Consider the following 16,027-nt stretch of genomic DNA (forward strand, 5'->3'; position numbering starts at 1 on the left):
TTGGCCATCTGGGCCACAGGACGGTTCACGGCACAGACAGGCGTAAAGCTGGGGCTCAGAGAGGTAAAATGACTTAGCCAAGATCCCACAGCCAAGGATACAAATCCGCCACCCACCATGCCCCGAACCCCGTGTGGGAGCAGAGGAAAGGGGCGCGGGTAAGGGTTTCCCTAGGGGAGGCAGGTGAAACGGCGAGCCAGGTGGATTTCTGAAGGCAGGATACCAGCGGGAAAGCAGGAGAGAAGAAGGGACGGCAACTGCAAAAGCCCGCGCGCCCTCTGGGGTCACTGCAGTGCACACTGAACACAGGCGTGCGCCGGCCCACGAACCGTCCTCTCCTTCGGGCTACTACCAACAGGAAATTCCACGCGACCCTGTCGAGCAGGGAAATGCCTGCTGGGTCCACACTGGCAGAGCAGCCCCACCCTGCCCAGCCCTGCCCGCCTGGAAGAACAAAGTACTCGGGCCAGGAACCTGCACCCAGGCCAAGGCCGACCTGGGCCCGGCCGGGAGGGGGCGGGTTCTTATCTGTGGCCTGATTACGGCCAGACTGGATTACCAAGGCTGGAGGTCCTGCGATCAGCTACCTGTTAGGGAGCACCTGTTAGGGAGCACATCAGGGTTCTGGAAGTTATGCTCAAAGAAGTCTCTTCCTGGCCAGTCAGCGGCAGGCCTGCCATCCTGCCCAGGGACCCGCAGGGAGCTGCCCCAGCCCTTCCCACACCATAGTCCCCATCCACCTGACAGCCCACCCACACCTTTCTGCAGCCCTGGTTTCAACTTTGTCCCTGAAACATTTACAGCATCGAAGTCCACTATTCGGGCACCATCCCCCATCCTGAGTTCTGAGCACGTGGGCGTTTTGAAAAATGCCTTCTCCCCTTCCCCAAACTCTCAACTCCCATCATTCTGGAATCCGGCTTCTGAATGACCAACCTCTGGCCTCTCTCCTCTTGGGCCCATCACCCACGGAGGCCAGAGCTGGCGGCTGCAGGGGAATTCTGGTGGGTGGCAAGGAGCAAATGGAGAAGCGCAGAGGGAGTGTGAACAAGGTGGGGGGCTCAGGGCAACAGGGGCTGGCAGGGAGCGTGGGCAACTGGTTTACACATCAGCAATGAATTCAAAGGAAAACTAAGTTCTCTGTGGGCCAAGGGAGACACTTGCAGGCCAGATACTGTCCAAACCACCAGTCTGCGATCTGCTCCTCAGAGGGGACAGTTGAGGCCCTGTCACAAGGAAGGGGAACATGACGAAGGCCTTGTTGGTAATCACTGAGAAGTCCAGGACAAAATTCAGCCCCAAGCCCAGGCCAGTGCTAATTAACCCCCTTCCCACACCTGCTGAGCTGAGGCCTGGGTGAGAAACGCTGCATGAGGCTGGAGGTCGGGGATCCCCCAGGGCCCTCCAGATACAGGACTGAGAGCTGTCCACACAAGGCCTGGTATTGATTCATGAGCAATATCTAATCAATGCTGACCATCCCCCGATTCCATGGGGGTCTCAGATCGTGGGGGAAGGAGGGGCAGTGGCCAGGGACACCAGCCCTGCCAGGTGGGGAGGGGAATATGGTCTCTACATACAGGCCCAGTTGGAGGGGCCGCCTTAAAGCACCCCAGCTGGTTCAGAAGGAAAAAGCAAGAAAATTCAATGACACTCTGACCAGGGACCTTGGCAGGGGCAGGTGCCAGGACCAGTCCTGTTCTGGAGCCAAAGAGGTAGAGGAGAGGGGCATTTAAGGCCCGCAACCGTGCAAGATGTACCCTAAAAATCCAGAACCAGAATCTTGACTTCACAGCCCGTGCCCCATGGCCTTTCAGCCCGAAATGGTAGCCTGATGACAATGGGCCAGGCACTGCTGTCCTCGCCCGTACATGCCATACATGCCTAGCATTTCAAGATCAAATCACACCTGACCTCTGAGAAATCAGCAGAGAGGCCAGTTACCTCTCTGGGCAAACACTCAGGCTCCCTGTCCCTGCCTGCCTACAATCAGCCGCCTGCACAACTCCAGGCTGGGCCACTTGGCCAGCCAGGAAACTACAGAGGGCAGCGGGGTCAGGGCCGCCTTTTAATTCGACATCTCTAATGATCCCCAAAGAGCACTGGGGCAGACCGCCAGGCCTGAAGTATGCGATGCCTTCTCCATAACGAAGGTGCCTCAGTGGGGGGAAAGGCTACAGCGAAGGGGCTGGTGCGCCCACTTAAAAGATATTACAGCACTTAGAAGCCGATTAGAGACCCTGGTTTGCATGCAAATCAAAGAACTGATTAATAAGGACCCGTGATGAAAATTAAACTATATTTTTACTGCTTTAAACTCTCTAATTCAGACTTTTTAGGGCTGAGTCCAATCTCTAGCCTGGAGAAAACCCGATCCCCCCTTGAGCCACAACTGCCACAGTACCCTTCCCGAAACTGCCCTCCTCACCCCCTCGAAAACCTGCGATGGCTCCCCACTGCTCCTGAACGAGGATGTGCACTGCCTCGAGCCTGCTTTCCACACTCACTGTTCGCTGCCTCCCAAAGCAGCTCACTACTCTGGTTGGACAGGTCCACTCCTGGCCCTGGAAACTGGCCTCCAGCCCTCGGCCTGCACACACACACAGCCCTCTCTGCCCCTACCCCACCCCCCACCATGCTGGTCTTCTGCAAATGTCCGTATGTGGTCTGAACCATGCCACGCTCTATCTTCACTCTGAGAGCACCTTGACCTGACCTCCCAGGCGGACCACAGGCTCAACTTAGACCTTTCTGTGGGCGGTGCTCAGGGTCTCAGCCGCGTACGAACTTGCTTACAGAAAAGCCACGCCATTAAGCAGGCCACGGGCTAGTTCCATTCTCTGTTCTCTGAAGCGGAAACCAGATCTCAGAGAGCTAGCGCAAGCCAGGACCCTGGGATCTGCGCTGGGTCTGTCCAGCTAAAACTTCCTCTCTCACGTGTCCCCTCGTGTGCGCTGGATAAAAGAAAACCATGAACCGTGTCCCTGTCATAAAGGAGGTAAGAGCAGCACACAGGAAATAAATAGTAAAGCTGCTGGACCCGATTTGGTGCTGAGGCTCCCAAGTGCTCTGAGTCTTTGGGATCCACAGGAAAGGGCCAGGGAGGGAGGGACCGTGGGGAAACCACCACCAACGAAAACAGTTCCGATGACATAAATTTGAGTCCTTGACGGTGTGCCGCCTGTCATACCTACCTGTGGACTTTCTGAGAAATACATGCTCATAAATTCTATGTATTCATATTTCCTTAAGTTTTTTCTTTCATATCGAAAATCTGTGGCTGGCAACCTAAAGAACCTTAAGGTCTTGTCGTACACAAGGTACAATTTGTTATTTTAATATGACATACATCCAAATGAACATGATCCCCAAAGCTATCCACTTGGGCATCTAAACTTGAAATACCACAGTAACAATTCTCAAAGCATTGGTGTCCTCTCTGGCACACACTTTCAGCCTTCGAAGTTTTGTTTCAGTGATGACCTGTTCATGTCCCAAAGGTGCAACGTGATCTTTAATAACAAAACAGTTCAGCCAAGCTCAGAATAGTCGGTGAAGGTATATTTGATTGTGGGAAATGCTGATTAAAAATGACTTAAATCATAAGGACAGAAAGTTTGGAGAGACAGGGGTCTTAGGGTGTTTCAGCAAGAACCCAGCCTCTTTTCAAGTTTTTATTCTGCTATGCTTACTAGCGTAGATTTTTGTCCCGACTGTGACCATGGTCACAAAATAGCCACCACAGCTTCAGAGACTTTGTCCCCAGAGGGTATTTGGAAGGCAGGAAAAGAGGCCAAGAGGCAGGCAGCTGTCCTTTCATAAAAGGAGATACTCTCTCCCCTTACATCTTACTGATCAGAACTACAGAACGTGAGTGCCTGTAACCGCAAGGAAGGCTTGGGATCCGAGTCTCCGGCAAAAAGAACCGTGTTTTCATGACAGGCCTGGGTCGGCCACCAATGCCACTCAGAGCCAGATGGGACTGTGTGGAAGATGAAGAGTGAAAATATGCTGAGAAGACAACTTCCCAGATACTGAAGAATAATGGAGCCCATGAGCCCCTTAAAAGTCCTAAAAACCCACCTGTGTGGCTTACAGCCTGACCTTAGGGGTAAAGTCAACAAACAGGAATCATTTATAAGGAGTCTCCCATGTGCTGGGGGGTCTCTGCTGGGGACTGGGATGCAGGCCTTCGAGGACCTTGGTGAGGGAGAATGCCATCGACCAGAGACAGCTGAGAATCCTGGGGGAGAGCCAGGAGCCTGGGCACAGCCTAGACGCGGCACCAAGGAGGGAGGGGTTCTTCGGAGGGGAGGGGGCACAGGGAGGTCGGGGAATACTTCTGCTAGGAAGCAACACCTGACCGGTATCTGAAGGATGAAAGCAGGTACGCCAAGGTGGGTCATGAAGGGCGTGTGCAGCGCCATGCAGATGGGGCAGTTAAGGGTTTGCTGGTGTTGACTTGGGGAGTGACAGAGGCAAGGTGGCCGGGTTGGCAGGGCAGAACAGGGAAGCGTGTGGCAGACCACTGTGAAGAGCTAAGACTTTCACCGAAAGACAACGAAAGCAATGAAAAGTTAAAGCAGGGGAGTGACTCAGATGTTGGTGATGAAAGATCACTCCACACGGTTGGGGCGGGCCAAGAGGCAGGGAAGACAAAAGGGAGAATCAACAGGACCGGAAAAGTAATGAGATGTGAGGACAGAGGCATCTGGACTGGCTGCTCGGATGAGATGGGGGCAGCACCTTCACTGTGCTCCAGGAGATCAGGAGCAGCAGGTCTGGAAGGGGAGGTGGTAAAACCAAGCTACAGAACACCGCCAGTCCCAAACATGCCAGGTCTGCTGGTGGCGGAGGGCAGACAAACTCTCCTGCTGGGAAGTGAACCCCCTGCTAAAGAGAAGTGAGGAACAGCCTGCCTGAGGCAAACCAAGGGCAGGGGGCAGGAGGAGATCTTATCACTGCCTTAAATAGACACGCAAACTACTCCTCAGGAGTTTACAAAAGGAGGGCTAGGTTACGCTGATGGCTAAGAAAGCCCACAGTCTGTAAAATTATAACTGAGCTGCCATTTGTAAAAGTCTTGTCTTCCAAGAGCCTCTAGCTGGCAGGATACGGCCCCTCTTACCTCACCCGCCTCCATGCAGTGAAGGTGGGAGACAGGTACTTCCAAATCCCGCTTGTCCTGTAAACCAGGGGCCCCCAGCCCCCGGGCCATGGACTGGTACCGGTCCGTGGCCTGTTAGGAACAGGGCTGCACAGCAGAAGGTGAGCGGCAGGGGAAGCATCCTCTGTATCTGCAGCCGCTCCCCAGCACTGGCATCACCGCCGCAGCTCCACCTCGGATCATCAGGCATTAGATTCCCTTAGGAGCACTGGTCCCTGGTGCCAAAAAGGTTGGGGACCGCTGCTGTTAACTATTAGGTGTCCCTGTCCTGTACACAGAGGCCCTTCTCTCTTGAGCATCATGCATCCCAGGTGGTTCTCCGAGAGCCCCAAGGAGCAACTCCAGCCCTGTCCACTGCAGGAGAGAAAGGAACGAAGGCAGAGTCAGGGGTCGCAAGCAGGGATCTCCTGCAGCTGACCCTTGAAAGCGCCCCCGCCACTCCTCACGATCCTACCTGGCTCCTGTGCCCCTCTCCTCCCATGACGAACATGTCCCCCTTTAATCCCTTCACCCACTCAGAGAGGTGGCAAATCAAAGTCCTGGACAAAAAGCCTTTCGGCAAGCTTCATTCCTGAAAGATGGGGTCAGATGGAGATGGGTTAGAGGCCACCACAACCCTGCTGCAGATCCCGCCATGACCGGCAGCGTCCAGTAGGTGGCGTGGCCTCGAAGTCTGGAGAGGAAGTGGGCGACGCTGAGCGGTCAGCAGAAAGGAGACCAGCAGACGCACCTGTGCAGATTTACGTGCTACACTTCTGGACAACAGAATCTGGAAAGTGCTGAAAGAGATTCGAAGTCCACCAAAGCCAGATACTGTCTTCCCACTGACCAGAAGCTCCTCCAGGACGGGGACTTCTACTCTTCGCACAGGACCCGACTGGCCCAGCACACAGACGAATGACTGCCCGATGAACCGTCAATGAATCGATCACATCAATGCCGGCCAGACCCCCAGTATCCAGGGCCTCGCAGCCCTGGCCGCCCTGCTCACCTACAGCTCCACAGCACTGTGCACACACGCGCCACCTCCATGACACAGGCCTGGGGGGCGAGCAGCCCCGCCTCCCCACGCCAGCGGTTTTGACCTTCTCTGACCTCTAACGCCTCGCCTGAAAGGAAATCAAACGTGGAGACCTCCCCCAAATCAAAACCAGATAAAAGATGCTGCTATGGTTGAGCAACGGCCACCGCCCGACTGAAAAAAGGTGGCCCCCCTAAAGACTCTCTGGGTTCCTCACTGAGCCCAGTTTGGAAACTGCTGTGCTAGCTCCTGTGGCCGGCCCAATCCAGTGAGCTGGGGAAACCGGTGAGCCTCACAGTTCCCGAGCATGGGAAGTAGGAAACAGCAGATGGAGATGGCCTTCCATCTGAAAGCTGAGTGACTCGCCAGTCCTTGCCACTGTCACAGACACAGCTGGCCACTTCCACAGCTTTGGCTGCGGAATGTCAGGAACAAGCGCCCACGTCAAGAGTAACTCCTAACGGGATATTCTAGCATAATCTATTCCTGAGAGCTCAGGCCAGAGCTTGCTTGGGAGGGGCCATAATCTCTGCCTGGGGGTTCACACGGGGGCAAGGGGGCTGAGAGAGCAGAAAACACCCTGAGTTCAAATCCCAGCTCTGCCAATTAGTAGCTCTGTGCCCCTAAAATTTCCACATCTAAAAGGCAGGATGGGGGGTAGGGATAAAAATAAAATAAAAGGCAGAATAATTAATCATCCCTACAACTGTCTTGGGGTTTATCTGAGGGATCCTTTCAAGTGCTTTATAAACCACTCCCAAAAGTTAGCTGTACCCACACTGATTTCATTACTGAGCTTCTAAAAGGCCCAGCAGAGCAGACTTAGTTTCTACAGAAGGCCTTTCATTTCAGATGCCAGGCGTCTGGGCAGCCCGCTTCTCCCACCAGGATCCCAGGATCCTGGGCTCCATACTGTTCAAAGTCTTGACGTCACACCTGGCTGACGCCCTCGCCCAGGGAAGCTTGGAGTCTGTGCTGTCCTTGCCCTGGGGGTCCCATCTGCCCTGGCGGAGGTACTAAAAGAACCCCCTGAGACCGCCCGAGAGTGATTCAGTGGCTGCAAGCTCACCTGATCTCTTGGCTGGTGACCAACCCATCTACCCCCCAAGCCCTGCATTAGTAGAATACCTGCCTGTACCGCCACCCTCCTCCCAAATCCAGATCCCCAGGGGGCTGCGGCTCAGGCACAGAGGAAACGTACTATTGTCTCCCAAACCCAGGTCCAGTCCCCCACTCAGACAGCAGGCAGTGCCACGTAGGAAAGGGGTCCGGACACAATCCCCTAGACACCCCCAAAAACTTGCGAAGAGCTTCGATGGCTCTCCAAGTGGGGTGCCCCACCACTGTTTAAAAAACAGCTGTTCTCAGACAGGGGTCCTCGGACCAGCAGCATCAGCATCACCAGGAAACTTGTCAAAGATGCAAATTCTCAGCCCCCTCAGACCTACTAATTCAAAGACTCCGGCGTGAGGCCACCGCCTGGCTGAAGGCGTCCTCCTGGGGATTCTGGTGACACTCAGGTTTGAGAACCAAGACTCTAATCCAATGACTCACCCTGGCTGCACATCGGAATCACCCAGGGAACGTCAACGTAAACCAGAGCTCAGGATCCACCCCCCAGACACCTTGACCTGGAGAATGCTGCCCATCCGTTGTTTTTTCAGTACTTTAAAAAGAATGCAAGGAGCACAGAGGATTTCCAGGGCAGTGAGAGTATATGATACCTCATGGTGTGCAATGCTAAGATACAATACTACAATGTGATACAATGATAAATACATGTCATTATGCTTTCGTCAAAACACGTAGAAGTGACAACACCAAGAGTGACCCCTAATGCAAACTGTGGACTTTGGGTGACGATGACGTGTCAGTGGAGGTTCATCCAGTTGCTGACAAATGTACCACTCTGGTGGGGGATGTAGACAGTAAGGAAGGATGTCCCTCTGTGGGGAACTCTGCAACTTCCACTTAATTCTGCTGTGAACCTAAAACTGCTCTGAATAACGCAGTCTATTTAAAAAAAAAAAAAAAAAAAAAGCTCCCAGGAGACTGTAATTCAGGTGGTCTGTGGAGCCTGGGCTGATGGCCCAGGAGGAGGCCGAGCAGGACAGCCAGGCTTCAGAGTCAGCAGGTAAGACCGCACAGGCCTGGAGAGATCAGAGAAGATGCCAGGAGGAGGAAGTCATGCTCACGACTGGAGGAGGAAGAAATGGGCTGGGAGAGGAAGTGGACAGAAAGGGCTTTCTTGAAAGCACTTTCTTGTAGCCCATCCAACGATGCATTGCTTCCAACTCTCCTCTTAACATCGTCCTTCCCCACATCCGCCTTCACCCCTCCCTCCGGGGTGTCAGTGCAAGTGCTCACCTGGGAGTCAACCACAGTCCCCTTTCTAGCAGGTGAACTTAAGCAAGTCCCTGCACGTACTGGGTTTGACCTCGGTTTCTTCATATGTAAATGGAGGGTACCAAGGGGCTCGAGTGGGGCACCGGGCCTGGCACAGGGTAAACACGCATTAACGCAGGTGGTCAGAAACAGGCTGGTGCAGACTGAGGCCCCCTCCTGCTGGGTGGAAAACAATATCCAGACAACCGACGTTCTCGTCTCTTGCCAGCGCCACCTCTCGGCTTGGTGGCCGGAGTTAGAGGGTGGAGCCCGAGAGGGAGCCCACAGCCCCAGGGACAGGCTGGAAGCACTGGGGAGAAGTGCCCTTCACCCCACAGAACTGAGTGTCCGCTCCGGGCCAGGGGCTGGGAGGACAGATCCTGCACACCTGTGACTACAGGGGGGCTCCAGCCCCTTCAAGGGCCAGAAGGTCATCCTTGGGGTGCTGGCTGCCCTCCAGGGTGGCCTCGCCGTGGAGCCTGGGTCACCCAGGGCAACGGGAGCCCCCGGAGGAGACGCCCATGTGCTGACGGCGCTGCTGCTTGAGCACCAGTTCCAGAGAGAAGCCCGGGGTCCACGTCACCAGACACAGCACATCCTCTGCCTCCTCCCGCTTTTTTGCCTTTTGTTTTATAAGCCTTTTATTAAGTGTAATGTAACAGACGAGAAGAGAAAAAGCACGCATCCTAGGTGAGCGACCTGACGAACGTTCCCAAACTGACAACCAAGCGCACGACTGAGAAGTCGGCAGGAGGGTGCCAGCGGGCTGTCCCGTCCTTACGCAGTAACCGTCCCCAAAGGTAACTGCGGCCTGCTTCTATCCGCAGAGGAGAACTTCACGTAAACGTCGCGTGTGGAGTGCCACTCTGGGACTCAGAGCCCCTGGCTTCTTCGGCTGAGCGACAAATGGGATCCATCTGGGCTCTGCCTGTGGCGGCCGCTGGTTCATTCTCAAAGGATTCCATCACGCGAACACCACACGACCTGCACATCCATCCTACGGCTGGTGGACATTTGGGCTGTGTGCACTTCGAGGGTATTGTGAGTACGGCCGCTTTGAACATTCTATGTCCGTCCTCTGGTGGACACGGACACTCCTTTCTCACGGGCACATACCCAGGAGGGGAACTGTGGGGCCAAAGGGTAGCATATGCCCAGCTTTACGAAGCCCTGTTCCAAAACCCCCTAACCATCTCTGTTTTCTGTCTCTCGTCCATCTAGAGAGGGACGCTCCCGAGGGCAGAACTCCCGGAGCAGACACTCGATGAACACCTGGCAGGCCAACTGAGCTTCTGCAGTCCCACCTGCACAAAGAAGCTCTCAGCTGTCCCTCTGGACACCTCTCAGCTGGCCCTCTGGTCCCTACCTCCAAAGGTGCCTTCCCAATGCCTGAGGCTCCGTCCTCCTCCAGCCCCTAACCCCAGCTGCCCCCAACTGGAGACTGAGGGCCCTGGGCACTTCTTGCCATTCCTACAGAACGAGAGTCCAGGCACCTGGGCAACGCCCAGCCTCAAGCCTTGCCCTGTGAAGACCAGCCACCTGGAATGGCATTCCAGGCCAAGCCCCCAGGAGAAGGTGGGGCAGAGCTTGCAGAGCACCCAGTGAGCTCACAGTTGGGAATGAGCAGGGAAGTACGGTCAGGCAGCCCCATGGGGCTGGGGCACGTGAGGCTTTCGGGCCACAGGGGAGCTCTGGTGAAGCTGGAGCTGACCCAGTCAGGGAAGGTGGAGAGGACTTCAAGGAGGAGGTGTCTCAGGAGCTGCCTCTTCCGAGATAGCTATAGTTCTCCACAGACAACAGAACACCAGGGAGGACAGTGCAAGCAAGGTCTGGCTTGTGCAAAGCTGGGGTGAAGGTCAGATGGGGCAGGGTTACAGGGCGATGCCCACTGTCCCTATGGTGGCGGGGACAAAGAATCAGCAGGCCAAGGTCTCTGGGCTCTGTCCTGAGGGTGATGGAGCCTCAGAGTTGTCAGAGAAGTCACCCAATGGCAGTGTGGTGGGCACAAGGGAGAAGACACCTGTCATCTTTTAATTGCAGACTCTGACCCAGCATGTCAGTCTATAGTTCCCACAGGTGCCCCCCAGTGCAGTCATGTGCTGGTTCCCAGACCACATTTGAGGCAGCAAGGGATTGTGGGAGCCTTAAAGAAGGGAATGGAGCAGCGCATCCCAGAGGGAAGAAGGACCAAGAGGCATGAAGTAGAGCTGGAATGGAATCGGAGTCTTAAACAGCTCACCAAGTGCAGCAGCCACACAGGACCAGCCCGTTCCAGAACCTTCCACAACACCTTGGAGCAGGGCCTCTCCTCCAGAGCCTCAGACCCCAGCATCGCCGTGGCAACAGCCCACAAACACGGGAGCCCAGGCCTCAGTGCCATAAACAACCATGACAGATTCAATAAATATAAATGCACTACAGCAATTTGTGGGGAATTTATGAGAAATTAAAATTTCAACTTGGACAATAAACAACCCATTTCAAAATTTGCCCCACTTAAAGTTAAATAAACCGCATGCGAGCATTTTTTGAGCGTGATGTTGCAAGACTACAAAACAGGGCTTGCCAGGAATGATTCCTGAGCCCCCTAGTTGGGTGCTGCTGGGAAGAGCACATATGCACGTCTGCTCACCTCGCAAGGCGCTTTACCGTATAAAAAGCACCTCCGCCTGCACCTCCCAAATGCCACCTGGGAGACGGCGGGACAAGTATGATTAACTTATGACGAAGAGCTTTGCAGTTAGTTGACTGAAGCACCGGGACTTACCCAAGGTCACACAGCTGGTCAAAGTCAGAGACAGGATGCAAACCCAGGCAGGCCCACTACAAAGCCACCATGCACACACGGGCGGCCACGTGTGCATTTCCTATACATGAAAAAATTGCACTGAGTGCAGTATGATGTGGGGAGCTGGCTGAATTCTCTAGAAATCTGCCCTATTTAAAGAACATCAAAGGGGCCTGCTTCAAACAAATCAACTAATTCTCAGGCGTACACACTCACTCACTCGCCACCCAAGGGGGGCAGAAGGGCTCAGATCTCTGACTTGTCAGTGCGAACGTGGCACCTTCACCAGGCTGTCTTCAAGATGAAAGAAACGAGACGCCGACGGTGAGAACACGGAGAGGTTTCCTCCCCTGCTTTCTGCAGTCAGAGATTTAGAGGAGGAGAGAGCGAGATGGGACCCCAGAGACCCCATGAGGGCCATCGGCCCATCTCACAGAGAAGGAACTGGAGCCAGGCCCCGAGGCCCAGGGCTCCGCAGCCCAGGCCTGGGGCCTCCAGCACCCAGGGACAGGCTGTAACCACGTGGGAGCCTGCAGGTGCCCCCGGTCACTCCAGGCGTGCACGCTCCTTCACCCAAGTTTCCAGTTGAGCAATACACTAATCATCTCTCGAGTAGCTACAAACAGGTGGGGGAGACTCACCAGCTCTGGGCACATTGTGCCAGCAGGAGCCTCCCCAGCTCCCAGGTGGGCAGGGCCCCCCACTTCTGATACAGCTCTAGAGTTATCTGTCTCCCTGAGACATGGGCACCAAGGTGGGCAGAGGCTTGGTCATCTCAGTGTCCCCAGAGGACAGCAGAGGGCCTGCTGCCAGGGGCCTGGGTGGACATCTAGTGATGAAAACAAATAAAGGGACCAAACCCTCTTGTGCCCTGTGTGTCAGGTCCCAGAAAGGACTGACCACCACCAACCAGATGACAGAAAATGGGCCCATGGCACAAGAGCCACAGGGGCACCTGGAGAGCCAAACAGGAAAGTCAGAGCTGGGGGCCATGCTGGAGTCTGAGGAGGGACAGGAGATCCTGGGTCCCTCTCCCAAATGCTGAGATGGCACCTAGGGGACCGTAGGACAAAATGCTGCTCTGCTCTGAGGTCCACAGAGTCACAAAACAGGAGGGAGAAGGGTGCTGGTCTCTCCCTGCTGACTCTCCACCAAACTCTGTGCCCAGGAGGCTGGCCTCCAAGGACCGAATCACTCAGAGTCCTGGGCTTCCAACTGCCTTCAGCCAAGAGGGGCCACGAGATCGGAGGGCGAGAGGAGAGAAGGGCTTCTTCAACGACCTGCCTTGGGCAGGGGCTGGAGGCAGCCGGGGCAGGCCCTGCCCCACCAGCCCTAGGAGCCATAGTAGCCCCCACAGCTAGGCTCTCGGTGCCTCTCCAGCCCTGTCTGGTCCCTTCACCCTGCCCACACCTCTGCTAGCAGTCCCCACAGTAAAGTCACCTCACAGAACCGCCTAGGGGCAGTTCTGCCTCTCGCCAGGTCCCTGGCTGAGATGGAGAGGGGCAAGCCCACGTCATGGAGCATCACGGGGTCAGAACATCGGGAACAAGCCTGAGCGGGAGAGACGAGAGCAGAACCACCGTGAACAGAGCATGCGCCTCCTCCCCAACAGAGAGGGCCGGCAGAAGGCGGCAGGCCGGAACAGGGCAGCGGCAGCACAGGGGGCAGCGGATGAGCTTGGGGATGGGGTGACCCTGCTCTGCTGTAAGGCCCATGCAAAATACTGGGGGCTAAGTCATGGCAGCCTCGGAAAACTCAGGAACAGTAGGTAGTTATGGGAAACCAGGCGGGTCTGCTTAACATGAAGGGAGGAGGGGAGGGGAGGAGAGGGGAAGGGAGGAGAGGGTGGCCGAAGTGGGAAGAGCCCAGGCTATGGAGGTCCAGCCCAACTGGGTTCAAAGATACAATAGTTGATACTTGCTAGCTCTGTGACCTAGGATGTTGCTTAAGCAGGTGACATATCTGAGCCTCAGTTTCCCCATGTGCAGAATAGGGAAAATAATAAATAGGTCCTGCCTTACAGAGCTATTCTGAAAACTAGCCGGATAAAAGTAAAAAGGTCCAAGAAAGATGGAGACGCAGGATTGGCAAGGACAAGGAATTGGTTCAAAATCACGTGGTCAAGATTCACTGGGACAGTGACCCGTATCCTCACTGGAAATTCTCCTCTAAAGCCTGGGCTGGACCCAGTCCACCAGGGAAGCGCTGTAGAGATGGACTTGGGGCTGCACCCAACGCCCCCATCCCAAAAGGGAAGCTGACATGCGAGCTGGTGTTCGCTGTTCTTTTCAAAAACTAACTTTTCAGTCCTTACCTCCCTGAACCCAAACTGGCCACCAGAGGACAGGGATGACACCTGACACACCACTAGCAGCTACAGATTACTGAATGCAGGCTTTGTGACGGCATTGTCCTAAGTGCTCTGACACTGTCTCACTAGTCACAGTCATCCTGACCTTAGAGGCAGGTGCCATGGCAACCCCCTTCTGGGGGTGGGGGGTAAGGCTGTGGCCTAGGGGGCAAATAACTAGGCCAAGGCCTTGCTGCTAAATAGGCCACCAGCACGTGTGTGGATAAGGCTGGTCCCTTGGCCACGGGGTGATGCTTGCGGCCTCTGAGGGAGGTGAAGTATGGGATGGGAATCTCCCCTTGGCTGGCAAACTGCAGGTGTGAGCGAAGAGAAGCAAAGCACCTGAGGGCAGGACGGCCCCCCACAGAGGTAGATGAAGGACTGCCATTGCCATGTGGACGGAGCAGCCCGGGGAAGCAGCCTGCAGCCCGGAAGTGCTGGAAAAAAGCAGGACTTGACCACGTGGAGACCAACCCCCTGCTTGCCCACCCACTCTCTCTAACCGTTTTCCTGGGTCAAGAACAGATGCTAGGTAAACGCCCACTGGCAGGGCCGCAGCCAGGCCCCAGCCTCCCGCTGAAATGGGTAGAAAGCGGGGTCTGGGGCATGAGGGAGAAAGAAAGAAAGAAAGGAGGGGACACTTGAGGGACAAACAGATGCCAAGTAAGTACCCGACATTCAAAAGTCCAGAAGGACAAACTCCAAAATGATGCTCCCTTTCCACAATTCTCTATGTTTGGGGTTTTTTCCCCGAGAAGTACACATTCTTTTTATAAACTGCAAAAACAGTAACTATTACTTGCCATTTTTACAGCCCAAAGAAATAATCACAGGCTTGCCCCAATAATGTCAGGACCAGATGTTCAACACAACACTGCTTACAATTAACAAACCAGAACCATCGCCAACATCCACCGAGAGAATTCAACAACTCTGGTTTCTGAGGGAATATTATGCAGCCACTAAGAAAACAAGCTTAAGTAGAACATTTAACAAAAGGGATGAAATGCTAACAATATGCTAAGTGTACTTGTGGGGAGTGATTACGAAAGCATAACAGTTTTGTTTAAAATCCATAAATACATGTTCTATTTCTACACACAATAAAAAACCCTCAAAGGACATTTGTGAAGTGTGCCTGCTGGTTATCTCCAAGGTGCGGGTAAACACGCTTTGCTCCCGCCGACTACGTAGGAGGCTCTGCTGGAAAGCCATTTTCAAACCCCTTCGGGAGGGTTAGAGATCGCACAGGACTGAGGTGAGCTCTGGCCAGCAGCCCTGGCCCCTTGGCCGCTTTGCAGCAGCAAATGGGTCCACAAAGGCCCAGCTGGAGGGTCCCTGGGCTGTGCTGGGAACAGACTAACTCACGGTCAAGGCCAAGGCCTGGCCGTGTCACACCTCAGGGTGTTTCATCTTCTTCCCATCAGGGGTCATTGTCCCCATGAAACAAAAATGAGGACACTGAGGGTCTCAGACAGCAAAGTAAGGAGGTGGGGCCTGGAGCTGGCCGGGGGACACCCGCATCTCTAATGAAGTGAAAGCCTGGAACAGTCGGCCCGCAATATTCCCTCGGCACACAATCTTACCAAGCCCTGGGCTTAGGGGAAGGCTAGGCCTCTCATCTATCAAGTTCAATAAATATGTGTCCCCACCCCCATCAGGTATGTCCCCTCTCCCCCCTTCCCGCCCAAGCCAGGTCCCCTCCCCAGAGGCCACATTCCTAGGCCACCGGCTCAGTCCCCAGGCATTTTCCCATCCAGGCTTTTGATGATCCCGTCAAAACACTGCAAATAACTTATTTCCACTTGGCAGGGCCTGCAGCAAAAATATTGCCCTAGCAGAGAGAAAGGAGTGAGCCAAGGGCTGCTGCATGCCAGGAGGCTCACCCCCCGGCCAGGGGCCCAGGGGCCCCACCCACCAGGGGCCCCATCCACCAGGGATGGAGAGACTCGGAGGCCAAATTTCTGTCCAATTAGACAAAGGAGAGGGCTTCCCAGGACCCCTCGGGTGATCTCAGAAGCAAGAAGACCAGGGAGCCGCTGAGAGGGCTTTCCTGCCCCGCAATCCGGGCCCGCAATCCAGCCCCCTGCAGGGAGGCCAGATCTCCTGCCCTCGCCTCATCTCCTCCTCCGTCGATCTCATCCCTATCTGGCTGATGGGCCTCAGAGAGGTTTCTCCACTTGGCCTGGGTTGCACAGCTACAAAGGAGCCAGGTCTCTGGATGCAGTCTTCTGAGCAGAGAAGGCACCGGCCATGCCATCGACACCCTGGAATCTGACTCCGGCTCTGCTGCTCACTTGCTGGGCAGCAGAGGAC

The 16,027-nt window shown here is 55.0% G+C and overlaps 1 protein-coding gene across 1 annotated transcript in view; it reads right to left on the reverse strand.

Annotated features, from left to right (window-relative positions):
* ITPK1 (inositol-tetrakisphosphate 1-kinase) overlaps positions 1 to 5,233 on the reverse strand; it is an 85,597-nt gene extending 80,364 nt beyond the window's left edge. The window contains exon 1 of the mRNA XM_023538366.1: positions 5,129 to 5,233. Coding sequence (XP_023394134.1) covers positions 5,129 to 5,218 — 90 coding nt within the window. The 5' untranslated portion in view covers positions 5,219 to 5,233. The remainder of the gene's footprint in view (positions 1 to 5,128) is intronic.
* Positions 5,234 to 16,027: the final 10,794 nt, after the last annotated feature.

The sequence above is a fragment of the Pteropus vampyrus genome, unplaced genomic scaffold (genome assembly GCF_000151845.1).
Source record: "Pteropus vampyrus isolate Shadow unplaced genomic scaffold, Pvam_2.0 Scaffold219, whole genome shotgun sequence".
In the NCBI taxonomy this organism is placed as follows: domain Eukaryota; kingdom Metazoa; phylum Chordata; class Mammalia; order Chiroptera; family Pteropodidae; genus Pteropus; species Pteropus vampyrus.